Here is a 16,589-nt window from a genome sequence, read left to right as displayed (position 1 = left end):
CTCACGATAAAAAATCAGGCATATTTCAGTTGTTACAACGCACATCTACGAATTCTTTCAGAATTTCAGCTGTGAAACCGAATTTTAAAAAATAGAAAAACTTTTGCAATGCCGATTTCACGAAGAAGTTATGAGACACTAAGTTTATATTTTCACTTTGACTATTTTATAAATTTGAACATCCCACAAATGTATAAATGTCCGCAGAAAGAGACTTCGATGTGTTATTAATATTCGACGAAGGGATGCTTTTGTTGCTACTACATAAATGTTTAAATGTCGCAAATGCCATTAGTGTCTCCATTCAGCCTGGTAATGTGCAATCTCGTCAAATTCGAACAATGTACATTTGGAACGTTTCAACCGCGAACGTAATTTTAATCGAAGAAAAACCGAAAAATGGTACGTTTCGAAGCATAGTATGCGCGAAAATAATATTATCCCAGAGTAATTTTTCAGGCAAGTTATTCGACCGGTCGATTCTCTCCGCTATTCCCCAAGTATTATTTCTGTTAAAAAAATCATTGGAATACCCCCTCTTTACATCGCTAAAAACGCCCCGGCACCGGTAAATAATTCAGTGGCCCGTCGCGCATACACGTACCGTTCGCATTTTACTGCACACAGAGGGTTTTCGTACGTGGGCAGGACCTTGCACTTTATTGATTTTAGGCTGACCTGCGATTCCCACGGCGAACCGTAAGTTCGTGCGAACCCAACCTGCCTCGATACTGCTCCCTGTTCCCGCCCGCACGGTTTTCACGACTTTCCGTGTTATTTGCTCGGAATTCAACTTTTCTTTCCTGTTAAATAAACCGTCGATTCGAATCTACAAACGCCGACCTTAAATTAACGCCAGCGAGTTTACAGTTGCTCTGGCAGACCTTTTCCTTCAGCTCTGAGACTTTGGTTTATGCGTCCGAAACGGTTCAGTTTTTTCACTCAGTTGTGCAGTCCTTCTATCTGATTTTATCTGATGACAAAAAGTCGCCTTATTTTTGGGCAGCTCAGACACCTAATCTTGTTATCGTGTTACTCCTTAGGCTCGAAGAAAGCGTAAACCCCTCACCACTATTTGTTGGCAAAAATGATGGGAAAGTTGTACAAATGGTAGACGAAAAATTGAGAATCGTGTTCACTTCGAGTAGTTCGTAGAAACTCAAACTCTATTTTGCAACCAAAAGTAGATATACAATAGATTGTACGCGAAGACTTAAAAATATAATTAACATTCGTGAAATGTTCAAATTGCTCTGGAAAATACAGATTAATATTTTCATTTACTTTCGGTCGAGGTTAAATTATTGTTTTCATAAACGCGAGCATACGAGTAGACAACGTCACTCCGATAATTATAATCCGCTGCAAACACGGTGTCATTTGTATTCTACAGTTTACGAATGCAAGCCGTTAAAAATTTATCTCATTCAATGTACTGTTTTACAAGAAGCGTATTCGTGAGATTCAGAGTGGAAGAACTGTGGAACCGAGAAGGTAAACTGTGGATACCTGACACCTTTGTCTCATCAAAACCGTGAATTTAATATCACGAGTACTGGACATCGCAAAGCAATCCTGCAAGTTACTATGTATATGCGGCAAAAGGAGAAATATCATATTTACACAACAGAATGCAAATGTAGTCAACACTTTACCTGAATTTCCGTCTAGAAAAACGAATAATACATATTATAATTGCGGTGAATTTCATGAAAAACGAGTAACGCTTTTTACAAATATCTTCAGCAGACGGTAATAATATTAGTTCTAATTAGTCGTGCAGCAAGCCAATTTCATGTATCAAGATTTATGTACATATATCTCTGAGATACAGTGTATTTTCTTAAGAGCAAAATATAGCTTAAAAAATATAGATTAACGACTGTTTCACTCGAAGATATCGAGAGGAGATCAATAAAATTAAATTGAATCGAATCTTGGTGTGTACACCGATGATCTCCTAAAAGAAGTTGAGAGAACACGAGCAATAAAATTGTCGTATGCAGTTTTTATATTGGCTTTTCCTTGAAACACTTTTACAGTCGAAGTGCCATCAGAAAATATGAAATGGTTCATGTAAATATGATAATCCGTGAGTGAACCGTGATGAATACCTATACTGAGCATTGGAAATAATTTCATACTTTAATAATTTTACTAATATTTTAACATCTAGTACAGTAGCAGACAAAAGAAAGTTCAATATTAGAATTCTAAAGTTCCAAAAATTGGTCAAGTCAGACTGAGCTCAAATTTCACACAGAGCCCTAATTTGCACCAAAAACGTGTTTCCCAAAAGGATTTTTGGCGACTTGAAAGAATTTTTTTAATATTTTATTGTCACTTTCTACCATACCGACATAACATTTTCTACCTTACCGGCATTTCCGTACCAACATGCGGTTTCACTTGGGTGACAAAAACCATGTAACTGCAATTCTATTGCTCGATTTCTAAGGTAGGTACATTTTAAATATTAAAGATTTAGAGTTGAGAATATAAATGGAGTTTTTACCACGCTGTCAGAGAGCTAAAAGTTAATTCATGTTATCCGTATTTCCTGCGTAGCTTATAAATATATAGCAGATACAATGAAATTATTGGAAAAAGGTATCCCGATTCTATAAAATGATGTGAAATATTGCATAAACAAATAGAACAATGGAAATTTCTTTGTTTAGACAATAAATTGTCGTCTTCTTCAATTACAATACTCTTTTTATAGTGCTTGCAATGTAATGTTCATAAAATTTCCAATTAATCATCATCGTATATAATTTTTAAAATACTCTGTTACATATGTGAAAAAACGCTAGCCAGTTTTCTTCATTGTATGAAAGCAAAAATATCGAGCAATCGTGATTTTTATCATAATATGCGCATGAATATATCAATTCGTTTATTAATTTCACAAAAAAATAGTAGTCCCATTATTTTCACTCATTTGGTAGTTCTAGTGTTGAAATGTGGCTGTTATTTGAAATTCTCGGCTTTGATCAAGTTTCCTTCCCGTATGTTTCAAGAAACATTTTATGGGTTTCGTTGACCGATTTTTCAAACTTCATGGAGGCATTTCTATTTTTGGTCAAGACCATCGATTTCTTCTGCATTTTTTATTAGTACAACGATGCGGTCAATTGATTGGCATTTTATTACTATAATCGGTTCTACAGGGAAGTAGAAGAGAGAACACTGGGATATTATTGTGTTCCATAATTAACATGATGAAGTAGAATTTATGTTAATTGTTCGTAATATATGTAAATTATTCGATATCAATTCGAAAATCCGCCACGGATTATACATTGGAAAATATGCGCAGAACATTTGTCCCTGTTCGCTCCATTTTGATCGTCCATTGAACATTCTATGGGTACCGATTAGGACATTTTGTGTATACGAACAGATGAAACGAATGTATTATACAGAATGAATATTTTTCTTGACTTCCTTTTCGTGAAATTCCCGTTTGGTCGTAAATCAGATGTTCGAATGTACGTGTATATAAATGATCGATTGAGTGACGATCGATGTCTACCGTTCCACGGGGTACTAAAAAATTCGCGGGTAGAACGCATGCTCACACGCACTAAATTGGCCGGACAGTGGTCCAAGTTTAAATGTTAATTGTTACAATGTTCTATAATTGTAAACCTCTGTCAGTTATTGCTGAGAACTGTTTCGCAATATCAGTATGAAATTTTAATTTGTACCACCAGATTGCGAATCTTTATGCAAATCCCTATTTTTATATTAAATTTTCAGCACGAAATGTTTCATTAATACCGACGTATTCTTATCCTTTACATGTCCGTGTATTAATTGCAATACAATTCCATTATACAATGGTGTCAACCTTCGTAAGGTTATTCAATGCCGCAAATCATCGGCGTAGATCTTACCCATAAAACTGTCATCTTCTGTCGCCACTTGAACAAACAATTGTTTACACAATTATAATAATTGACATACGAGTTCGGCACAGCTTACAGCTTTGGTGTTCCTGAAGATTTTTGCTGATCCGCAGAAGTACCAAAAGAACTAGAGAAATTGAAATGAAACTTCAAACGAACGTTCGAAATTCGACAACCTCTGTTCAAAACTGTTGTCGTCGTGAACAATGTTTATGAATTAACAGCATACTTTGGCGCACTGTCCGACGCTTCGGTGTCGGGAACGTGTGAGGGCGGGCCGGGGGTGGCTTGGGTCATGTATCGGAAAATAGTACAACAACAACAACAACAAAAAAAAAAGGAAAACAAAAAACTATACTGAAAAAGAGAGAGAAACAACAGGAAGGAAGATACGCTGTAGTCGGTGCAGTGGGTGAGAATAGTAGTGAAACGTATCCAGCGAGTGAACGAGTGGCGGTGCATACTTACGTCCAGTTAGAGGGTGCATCAGAGCAGGGTGCGAGGTGGCTGCTGCAGCGGCTGGTTGCTTGGGTTTGCTAACCTTTGTGTTACTTTTTGCAAATTCCAAACGTATGGTTTGTGGCATATCAGGATCGAATCTAACCCCCTGCTGCAAATAGATTCCCTAAATTAGTAAACCGGGAGCACACGTGGAGGCTTGGATTTGGTGAGGAGAGAAGATATAGTACGCTTGATGTTTCAGATTCAAGCGTGCCCGCGTGTTTTTCATCGGCTCCTCGGCTTTCGTTTCCAGCCTGTCGCATACACTAATCCACGAACTTTATCATTAACAGTGACACTCTTTTCAAACGTTCTCTGCTACCTAACTGCTAAACTTCAACGGCTGAGATAGAGTCGAAAACTGGGTCGGTTAAGCTGAGTCGAAGATAATATTGATTAATTTCTCGAAAACATAGCGGCTGAAATATTAAAAACAATCATGAGAAATCTAATCAAAGGAGCCAATTTTTATAAACTGATCGAAAGTGAACACCCTAGTAATTGCCTAATATTACTTTAAAAATAAAAAATTAACGATTGAGAATTTGTCAACGAATCGTTACATGGTAATAGCAATTTCATTTTTGTAATAAATCGTTCGATAATAGCAGTACACTCTCTCGTAAATCCATAATTTATTTCGGGTAATATAGTCCAATAATTTCTCACGAACCTATTATTTAAGAGGAAATTATTCAGCTTGTTTTAGACATTACAGGTTTAGTTAAAATATTATGAAAGCAGCAAACGTTCAAAATGGGAGGTGCTCATGATGGAGTGGCAGGATACTGTACAATAAAATGTCAATTTTACTTAATTTCTTTGAGTACCATTACCAGAAGTTGTTCAAACGAATGTAATCAACGTTTTCGAGTACTGAACCACGTTTTCGACGCTACTTATTTCAAAGTACAACGATCGATCCGAAGTAAATCGATTTAAACGCTAACTAACTAAAAATATATAACAATTTCACTGTTTCGCAAGAAGACACGTCGGAATCTACCTGGACGGTTAACGGTTAAACTTCTCCTACACAAGTTCAGGTGCTATTAAATCCCAATAAATCAACCATTTAAAAAACATTCGTTTCGTTTGCACTCCTACTAGGAACTTATTAAAAAGTCATTATTCCATCTCACAACCCCTGCCTCATAAGATCGTGAAGATTTTCAATTGAATAAAAAAAAAAAAAAACACTATTCAATTCTCGAATGTGAAACGCTATTTTCCCATAACGATACAGAAACTTTCAATGTATTCTCACGAACATTATGTGGAAATGTTTCTTTCCGCGGTGAATTAATCGAGACGATTTAGTTCTGACGAACATGAGGCAAGGGGTTTGACTTATCATGAACCAATTTCGGAACAACAGCTGGCAACGAAAGATTCGGTGAAACGATTTTCAACTGACGTTAGTAAAACCGACGCTAGGGGATGAGGATGAGAAAATTACAGGGAAATTAGCACAGGGTTCGTGTGTATGTGTGTGTCTGTGTATACGTGTCCGTGTGTCTATATACGTGGGCACTGACACAAGTGGGGGTGGTCGTTCGTTAGTCAGTTACAGGGTGTTCTCAGCGATCGTGTCCATCCGACAAGAGGATGTTTCGGATTTCTCGTAAAGAAACTGGTTACACAGGGTTATCAGACATTGCAGGTTGCGTGAGTTCTGTTGCGGTGGTGTGGTAAAACAAAATCTCTATGTATGCAGGTATATATACATACATACATATTTGTATATACATACTGGGTGTCCCAAAAATGTTGTACTTCCTGGAAACGGGTGATTTCTCAGGTCACTCGAAGCAACTTTTGCCTTTGTGAAAATCTTCTCTGCGGCTTTGTTGAGGAGTTATTAACGTAAAACGTGGATCAATCAGAGCGTCAATGCCTCTGTCTGGGGTTTTCGTTAATAACTCCTGAACAAAGTCGCAGAGAAAATGTTCACACAGGAAAAAGTTGCTGCGAGTGACCTCACCCCTTTCCAGGAAGTACGACATTTATGGAATATCCTGCATATATGCTACGTTTGGATTTTACCGTGTATGCGCACGGCAATGCCTTGCTATTCCTCGACCTATCGGACCTTGCTATATCCTCTTCATTATTTACTACTATACAGGGTGACTCAGTCAAGTGAGCCACTTAAATTACTTGTAAAATATTTGGTGTATCGAAGCGAAAGTTGTATGGATTCAAGAATAGCAGACAGTGTAGTAATTAGTTTTGTTCTACTTTCACTCTTTTTGTCGCGACATAAAAGTCACCTTAAGTTCCTTTATTGTACAGAATAAATTTCAATCTTGTGGTTGAGGAGAGAATTGAGTTCTAAATGAAAACTGTACGGGTACACAGGGCGAAGGATTAATACTTACCGACAATTATTTTTTATCGAAATTCTGTGAGCAATTCACGCTCGTCATAGGGTGTTAGGGGTCTGTCTGTGACTTAGTAACATAAAAATGAATATTGTCGTTACTAGAAACTTTCTATCAAATAATTCTGTAAGGAAAAAAAGTGATCAGTCCGAGTTCGTTGTGGGTCATCAAGAATGCTGCATAGTCTTCTGTAAGACTGTCGGTATCGCGAGGGTGAATTACTAATTCGGAAACAATTAAGATTGTTTGATATTTGAAATTAATTAGTGCTATATAGAGACTCTGTAGAGGCTCAACGGAATCCGGAAACTCATTATACTTCTCATGATTCTCGATACAAGCAAGTAGCGAGACATTGCCGTCTTACACCGGTGTCGCATTTGTACAAGATCAACTCTAAACAGTAAAACTCCTGTACAAAGACATACGTACAATGCGAAACAAAATCGCGGAGACACGGTGGTGGGGAAGAGCGAATGGAGTAGTAGTATTATGGGGGGTGGAGGGGGGTGAGAGACCAATCTTGTCAGGAGGCAAAACAACACCATATATATATCGATAATATGTCACACGGTGCAACCAGCGTTATTACAGTACGGTCCTGGTACGTATACAAAAAATAAGTATTTCTACGGTATGTCCCAAGTAAAGAAGGAAGAAGCTATTGGTAGAGATACAGAAAGAAGGAGTTGTGTATGAAAGAAAGAGAGAGAGAGAGAGAAAGAGAGAAAGAAAGGTAGTGTATGTGTGTAGTACTTGATAGGTAAAAGAGCTACGTAGCATTAACCCGTGCCAGCTGGAATCTAAGGCAGAGCGTTACTTTATATATTAGATATATATATATTTGAAAAAAAAAATGATCGAAAATTGTGGGCTATGTTTGTAAGTATGTATGTGTATATATATATATCTAGTTGTGAGACTGCCCTAGGGAGCTCTCGCGTTTAATCGCTGAGCCCGGGAATTTCTCTTTCGACGCGTTCATGAAACGGGCTATTACCTGAAGATCCTGTTTCGCTGCTTCTGCGCCGGCCCTTGTGTGAAAAGTCACGAATCCCACCGGCTGAAATCAAACAGAATAAACGCATGATTCGCTTAATCCACGTTACTTTGGTAACAGATCGAACCGTTAAAAGTATTAGATCTATTCGTTGCAGCGCTGAAACGGGTCCGGAAATAACTGTTTGAAACTGTTTCCGATTTCTGAAATGACTTCAGCAATCACCCCTTTCAGGGACGTACAAAATTTTTCGGACACCCTGTATAAATGATGCTAGTGCGTATATTTTTTAACCGGAAAAGAAAAAGGAAATTTCTAGTGTAATATAAGTGGCCCAAGACTTTTGCATGGTACTGTACACGCAAATATATATGCATAATATGAGACAGAAATGATTGTACCTTTCGTGTCGCGTAGATCGAATGAAATTCGTGATCTACCGAGCAACGGGGTTCGTGATTTTTCATTTCGTGACATACGTTACGTTCCCGGAATTCTTATCGGAATACAGAATTTCCGAACGTAATATACTGTTCTGCCGAGCCCATTTTTATCAATACGTCCATCGCGCGGCTGGTAGATGTAGGTTAATAGTTTTGCACCCGCCACATAAAGAAGCACAATCAATTTTCGCGTTTCTTGCTTCGACGTTTTCGCACGCATTAAAATTATTTTTGCCGCCGGTCTGCCTTTCAGTAAATCCTTGCACATGGTGTCTCGCAATATACACCGATGCTCAGTGATTTTATATGTATAAAGCAAATTAGTTGGAAATATACAACGTGTCCCCTTGAAATATCTACGAAATTGTTGTTGAAACTGAAAAATATTTCAAATGGAAGTTGAATGGTTTCAAGGGGCAAATAACTTGACGTAAGCATCGTAAAAGCTAAATAGACAGCTTCCCAAAATTATTTCTGTAGTGTTTCTTGGCAGAAAAATGGTCAAACTAAAAATACAATCAGTATAATTTTATTCTCAACGAAACAGTCGATCAACGCCCACAAAATATGCAACATCTTTACTCGTCTGAATCTATTTGTAAAACTTTTTATCGACAAACCAATTAACGTCCTCGAAATGTGCTATTTCAACTTTATCTTCGGTGCAACAAAGCTCGTCCAAAGTTTCCGATGTTTGACAAGAAAAGAAAGAAGCAGCAGAATTTTTCGTGTCCACGACCTTCGCGTATTCCCTTCGTTTCACCATGAAAATTCCAAAGTATGAAAAGTAAACTGTCGATGAAAGAGAAACGAGCCTCGCCTGCAAATTACGACCAACTTACCTTGCAAAATTGGGATGAATGCAATTTAGTCGGTCGGAGGCAGGGAACAAGAACGACGAATCAGAGGAAAGAGAGGGACAAAACAAATAATTCGTTCCATTTGCAAGTACTTTTAAAATCTTGGTTCGTCGCAATTCAAGCCGCCTCTTTTCCCGGGAACGGAAAAAATATTGAATAAAGCAACTTCTCATGAACGCGAGTTGTTTCGCGTTTTTCGACTGCGTACCGTACTCGCACGAAACTGCTGCCCTAGTCGGCCGCCATTATAATTTCCCAACCCCTTCGATTATGCGGAATGCCGCTGCACGCAGTACGTCCCCGTCGAGTGCGGTATATGCATAAACGCCGTACTTGCACTTTTCCACAATCGTGCTTACCATGTACAAATCTATTTTCTTTTCTACGCCCTTCTCTTGTCTACACCCTCGTCTCCAAATATTGAACGATTGCGAAACTTCGTACCCGATTTAAACACAAAACATAAGCGGTTATGTTTCGGGGCAAAAGATTTCGATAGATCTTCACATTGCAACTGAAAGGTCAAAAGTAGCCCTAAACCAAATTGAATTTGCGCTTTCAGTTGATATCAAATAATCGAATTGGCGCCAAGCGGTGTCGAGGGAAAAACTTCAGAAGAAGAAGAAGAGGGGATTATACTGAAAGAAAACTGTAACGTCTTCGGAAGGTGTGCGACTCGGAATGATAAGGCGAGGGGTAAATGCACTGGTTTCCGCTGGTATAGAAGGTAAATTACAAATTGACCAAACAGATTTTCAGAACAGATTTTCCCCACAACAAAATGAACTTGTGCTGCACACGAAATAAGTTGGTATACCGCGTTCCGTGCAATCAGGCCTTCGCCGACCGCCCGGCGCCCCGGTCACTGGCACTGTTCGGTACGAATCAATACGAGACAGTTTCAGCTACCATTTGTTTGTTCTAATTGCCCCTTCCTCGCGGTGGCAAATTGCACACACCGTTGACCCGTTACGATTTTCATAGAATATTGAATTTTCCGGAATTCGAGCGAATTTCTGGATACGGTGTAATGATCGGACTGCGGATGTTTATGCAGTTATGGTACACCTACTAATATGCGCGAGTTCTGTGCGATAATAGTATACAAACACTGCTTGCTATGCATGAATTTACAAAACACGTTTTATAATTCGCCTTTTTAAAACACATCTCTCGAAGTCAGAGCTGGATATTATTTTAAATAGTAAATAACAAATGGTTCCTTTATTTCAGATTGCATGTGCACGTTTCGTAGCAAGATATTTTACTCGAGAGAATAAGTATTAAAATATTTCCACCGCAAAATTTTACCCTGCATTGCTTGAGATTTCGCTAGACTTTAATTTCCGTAGGGACGCGAATAACAGAATCTATTGAATAATTTTCTACAGAAGAATTCCTAGAATTTCAGTAATTGCAGGATGAATATTTTTTAATTAATAAGCAGAACCCAACCCGTAGTTTTATTATTAGAAGTTGTATTGATAATTTGGATAATTATATATTAAAATCGTCTCTTTCGGAACTATCGATCTTAAAATGGTTTTACTGGTACCTTAAGATGAACTTGTATTAAAATAGATTACATCTACGTCGGATCCTTTTAGGATTCTCAAATGTATGCAAAGTTAATTGCTAATATCTTATTCAAATTGACATTTTGCAATTAGGAAGGTTCTTCGCGTGACAGTAAAATGAAATCAAAGTTGACAACAATTCTTCATTTACCGAATTTCGAATGTTTCCGATTGGTTAGGTTAACCGAGGTTCTATTGTACTCGTAATAAATTCACAATCTCCCTTCTGATTTTAGTGGATTATTTTTAATTAATATATTTATTGGGATGCTATCAACTGCGGAAAGTTCACCGCAATGATTTGCTTCTTCGAGCGAGGCAGTACCGCAAAGTGTGCAAAAATGCCCAAAAGCCCAAAAATTCCGAAAAACCTTAGTACACGGTATTTGTAGATACGTTTCTAATGTTCTTCTAGTGTTTTTAATGCTAAACCGCGACTCGACGTCACTTGGCATTCTTCGGAGGAAATGCATTCCTTTCACGCGATCGATATTATCCCCGCTGTGTTATTTTGGAGAGCTTCGGGATGCGGGTAAAGGGCAAAAGCACACACACACATATGTACATATATATATATATATATATATATATATATATATATATATATATACATATCCACATGCACACACAGAGAAATATACCTACACAAGAGGCGGACAAGAACGTTAATGCTTTAACGGAGTGGAGATTTTATAGCGTTAGCGGTGCAGGTTGTCGCGTGCGTTGGTTCTACCAGCGGCGCATAAATTAATGCTATCTCACTGGATTATATACTAGGTCCGAGCCGACATGATGGCTTCCGCGGAGGTATAAAATTGACGTATTTTTCCCCCCCTGGAAAATCGATTAGATGTTTTTTCCGTGTTACTTGACTCACGTAACATCGGCCGCCATCGTTGACGCCATGGTTGTCGGACCGGACTTCGTTTCCCACCGTCCGTGACCTCCGCAACAATGCAATTCTTCTTGTAATTATTGTTTACCGCTTTCCCAGTGTTAAACCCCATCCAAAGAGCTTGATTACACTCCGCCGATGATACCATAAGATACAGTAGTTAAGATACACTTAAAATTGTGTCTAGCGTATGATCTGAGAAGACTGAGTGCGAGCAACGTGTGTGCCTACGAACGTATTGATAGAACAATATTAATGCAAACGTTTTTTATTTTTCATTTCTTCCTATGAAACCATTCCCAACAGAGTTTTGAAGTGATACGTTATGCTTCGCGTGTACGATAAATATGGGCGAAATTATATCTTGTTCGGTGTCCTTTTTGATCAGAAAAATGTCACAAATGCGTCGATAAAATTTGATGAGAAATATGTGAAAATGAAGAAGTTTCATTATTGCATTAGCATTGTCTCACCGATACGGACAGACCTATTCTACTGAGAGGTAGCGTTGGTGTCGCGCCGTGCTCGAATCGTGAGCAAGAGAAGGAATATTTAAATAAAACTCGTTTATTCAGCCATAATTTTTTACCCCATTTACCTCTATAATTTGGCACTCAAGATTCGATTTTCAAGGAAGATTTAAAAAATACTCAAGGTGACGTTTATATCTCGGTAAAAAAGCAGTAGAGAACCAAATTAATTGTTACAGGGAAGGCTCCTATGAAAACCATACAACTATCGTTTCGACCATTTTTGCGCATACCAAATAGTGTACAAGTCATTCAAGTGGAGCACTTTTGTTAGCTGAATCACTCTGTATTCAGATTGGACACATCACCAGTAGATTGACTGGTACATTAGATTAGGGGAACTGAATGTTGTACCGCTAGATTGCTCGGATATCAGACGGATACGGTGGCGAAAAGAATTCGATCGAACATGGGACGAAACCCAAAGTTGCTTCGATCGCGGAGCGCATTCTATTGAAAGTTGCCGATCGTATGTTTTCTGATTTGTTCGGTTACCGAGGAACAATCGCGGAGTGGAATCTCGATACATACTTTGTCGGACCGTTTCCGCTTGATAGGAAAACATCCGAAACCAAGGAAGGGAATCGATGTTTCCGAGGAGAATCACCCCGTGCGTCTGAATTTACCCTCTATTTCGGGGTAGCGAATATGGAAAACGGCGTATTGGCCTGGGTTAACCTTTCGCGCATAGAAATCTAGGACAGATCCATCGTATTGTTAAAGCCGTGTGGAACAATTTTTCTTGTCGTGAGCCACGCGAGAAGATATGGCAATGATACGACCTCGTACAGTAATCGGTTTGTTACAATAACTATAAAATATAAAAATGCTTTTAATAACTTTCGAGTGAAACACTGAAATTCATTCCAGATAAAAGTAACGTCTCAGCTCAAGAGGGGGTTAAATTTGCTCCGAATATTATCCGTCTAAAAATATATTTAAATAATCAAAAAAAAAAAAATTGTACTTATTTGGTATATTTAACGCCTTGCACTACGATTTGTTTAGAGAAAATTTATAATTATTGTATGCTTATACACGGTGAGTCACTGTACCATCGGAATTTACTAGTAACCTATTTGTTGCATCAAACAATGTTTCAAACAAAACTTGTTAGACATTACTACATTGTACGCACCGGTTAATTAGTTTTCTTATATTGTACTTTGTTATCGAGTCAGTTAGTCGCACTACTAAATGTTGTACAGGAGAGAGATGATTTATTTAAAATGACGTTAGCATGTTATTATATTTATCGATGGGCGACAGTCACGGCATTCATTTAATATACCGGCAGTAAAAGATGTTTCATTTAAAATATTATGGGTACAGTAGGAATTTTTCATTTTCTTGTAAACAAATACTAAATTTCGTAAAGAGATAAATATTGTGACTTACCGATGCTGTTTTCCCATTTTTACTCGTGATTTTCAGCAGGGACCCCTCGTACCCCTGAAACAAAATGGAATGCAGTATATTAAAAAGAGATTCCAAAAGAGATAGCATGACAGTTCGTAGACCAACAATGCAGAAGTAATTTTGATCTTGGAAATTCTGATGTTAGAAATTTTGATCTCAGAAGATGGTAACATGTACTCCAAAGAAGAAATATATTAAACTCGCGAAAACGTTTTCATAGTTTCAGTAATCGTGAAAGAAGGAATCACCTACTAGTCATTTTGACTGGTTCGGTAGTTCTGGTGTTAATAAAATAATATTTCGAGAAAGTTCAGACGTCCCCTTAGTTTACCGGTGATCGATCATTGACTCCACATCCATCCTCCACGACGTTACTAATTGCAAGTAAATAGGCTTACGGCCGCCACTCGTCGACGATAATAGAGCAGAGAGACTGTCAAGAGTGACGTTATAAATTCCGAGCGGTCGTTTCGGCTTCGAACGCGTCAAAATTTGAAAGGGGCAGATGCAGTTGATCGCGAAATTATTGCCGAGCAAGTGCTCGAAAGACGAGACAGAACTGCAATGGCGTAAGTTTACGCGGCCATTAAGCGTTCGCCATAAAAGCAAAGGAACGAACGGAAACGTCGCCAGTAGCTGTCCGCCATCGCACGACAATCTTCGGCTTGTCGTCCATTATTTTCGCGGTGAAATATCCCCTGGCACATCACGGGGAGCGTCGCGGTGCGTCGCGGCGCGCCGCGTCGACTCCCTCGGAAACCGGACGATATTTCAGATTTCATTAACACGCGTTTTCTTAGCGGGAACCAACGCGCGGTACATATGTACAAATATAACACGGGTACTCATAAGTTTATTGTGCCAGTAAAAGCCGAGACTATGCCAGCGAACCAGCGTGCTCGGATTATACGACGGTGCCAGGGTGCTGTGTTTGCTCGGTGTAAAGAGCACCGAAATCGTGTAACACGCTGTCCATATATCATTCGACCGAGTTATGCGAACCTGTCCGAACACTCGAAACATTCGAAATTCGAACCGGAACGACGCCTCCGAGGAAAACTGCTGGTCCGAAAATTTTGATTGTTCCTTTCGAATGTTCGAGGCTTTATACGAACCTCTGATATTGTCATATTTTTTGTTCTAGTCCGTTAGGATGACAACATTAAGAGTACTTCTTTAATGGGGTCTAGGATACTTGTCCCAGTTAAATTGTTAATTCACGGATTATTGAATTGTTTGATGTCGATTTCATCTGTACAATGTGGATTCAGAATATCTTTCTTCTGATTAGAATATTCTTTTTCAAGTGAGAAATGTTAATAGTTCACAATAATGTGATTGAAATTAGAAGAAGGGTTTTTGTCCCGATTAGCGGTGCCTTTAAAAATCCTTTGAGCACATTAGTGTGCCACCAGTTAATGTGCTTGTCCATATTTGTGTGCATCCAATTGATTTTTTTAATGGAAGTACAGAGTCTAACCTCCGTCGGTATTATAAATAATCGGGTTCGAGCAACGGTGCGCGCAACTATTCAAATATTAAAGCGGCCCAAGAAAACTGGAGCAATCCGAGCGTATATTTTTAAATCCTCTGCGACGGAACTGATCTCTTTCGTTGTGACCAACCGATGACGAATGATACTGCACGGAGCCATCGAGAAGGTCTCCAGGCTCAACGAATAACGCAGAATGAAAATTTTAAATATTTAATGTCGCAATAATGTACACAATTCCATCCCGAACGTAAAATTCTTTCGAAAACCTCAACCAAGGCGTGGCTTTGTACATTTCTATACGTATACGTATTCTTTTTGAATATATTCCATATGGACAAATTGTTGGTTTTCATAAATCATTCCATAATATGATTTATGAAAGACGGGTAACAAATATTTCGCTGTTGACGATACTGGAAAATTCACAGACAAGAATTTGACGTGTTCGTTACTGTTTTGAATTTGGTGTTAAAAGACATTCGGAGAATTAGACCTGGCCCGAGTTTACAGATTCAATGAACTCAAAGTTTCCTTTAATGTCTCTGTAATTATCCTTCCTTTTGTTTACTGTAAAACTTCTGCAGTTAAGACCCGCAGAATCCACTGTAGACTAGTTTATTTAATGAAAATCGCATTGAAATTACGTAACTTCGCGTTCGCGATTGTGGCCTACAAATGCGACAAACCTCTGCGCTAATCTAATCGTCTCAGAAGTACTTCTCTCACAGTCTGTGTAACATTATGCAAATTTCCATCTTCGTGAGGTAAATCTACAAAGAAAGGAGGTTAAATAGAATATATTTTCTTTATCAAAGGTTCCATAAGATTCAAGATAAAGTGAAATTTGCATTGTGCTCGTGTACGATACGCGGCAGCGTTAACAATCCGGCCCTTAATGATAGATTTTATATTTTCGCGACACATGCAAACGCTAATATGATAGTCACACGAAAACTACAATCAAGATTTCTAAAATTTCGTTATTATTTTTAATACAGTGATACCTGCTTCGGGGAATTTTGTTCAGTATGCTATCTGCGATAAGGTTTATGAAAATAGAAGAAGTTCGAAGGTTAATTTAACATTAAATTCGTGATTCTGGGGAATCCCCAAGTTGAATATCAAAAGTCGGGGCTTTGATTACGAAAGCAAGAAACGCAAAATTATTTTTTCGCGGTATTCACTTCCAGAAAAGTGGGAAAAAGTTACAACTAGCAAAGAACATTTTCAACAAAATGATCGTTGACTTGGAATAGGTCTCTCAAAACTGACCGGAGCACCTAACGAATAAGTAAAATTGATAGAAAAAAATATTTTCGATCGATGAGGGAAAATTTTGAGGTGACTGCGTCGGTCACAGACAAGAAGAACCCCATTGCAGTGACAAGTTTAACGATAAAAAAAGTAGAGAACCGGCACGCTCCGGTGGAACGATAAAATTGTTCCCGCTCCATTTCAAGATTTTCCTCGAAAGTTAAACCCATTGTGCCTCCTCGAGCGTGGTGCGCGCAAAGTCAAAGAGAAAAAGTTACACCAAGCCTTTCTCTCCGCTGAACGTTCACAATTATCCG

At 38.5% G+C, this 16,589-nt stretch overlaps 1 protein-coding gene across 4 annotated transcripts in view; it reads right to left on the bottom strand.

Annotated features, from left to right (window-relative positions):
* Window positions 1-16,589, bottom strand: part of LOC143362225 (protein couch potato) — a 77,425-nt gene that overhangs the window by 20,718 nt on the left and 40,118 nt on the right. For 3 of the 4 annotated variants that reach the window (XM_076802211.1, XM_076802208.1, XM_076802210.1), the window contains exons 3-5: window positions 13,503-13,556; window positions 7,800-7,862; window positions 4,383-4,524 (exon numbers count right to left, since the gene is read on the bottom strand). In XM_076802211.1, coding sequence (XP_076658326.1) covers window positions 4,383-4,524; window positions 7,800-7,862; window positions 13,503-13,556 — 259 coding nt within the window. The remainder of the gene's footprint in view (window positions 1-4,382; window positions 4,525-7,799; window positions 7,863-13,502; window positions 13,557-16,589) is intronic. The other variant, XM_076802209.1, reaches the window with a different exon arrangement.

This window comes from Halictus rubicundus, chromosome 16, assembly GCF_050948215.1.
Source record: "Halictus rubicundus isolate RS-2024b chromosome 16, iyHalRubi1_principal, whole genome shotgun sequence".
In the NCBI taxonomy this organism is placed as follows: domain Eukaryota; kingdom Metazoa; phylum Arthropoda; class Insecta; order Hymenoptera; family Halictidae; genus Halictus; species Halictus rubicundus.
This window is presented reverse-complemented; position numbering and strand designations above follow the sequence as displayed.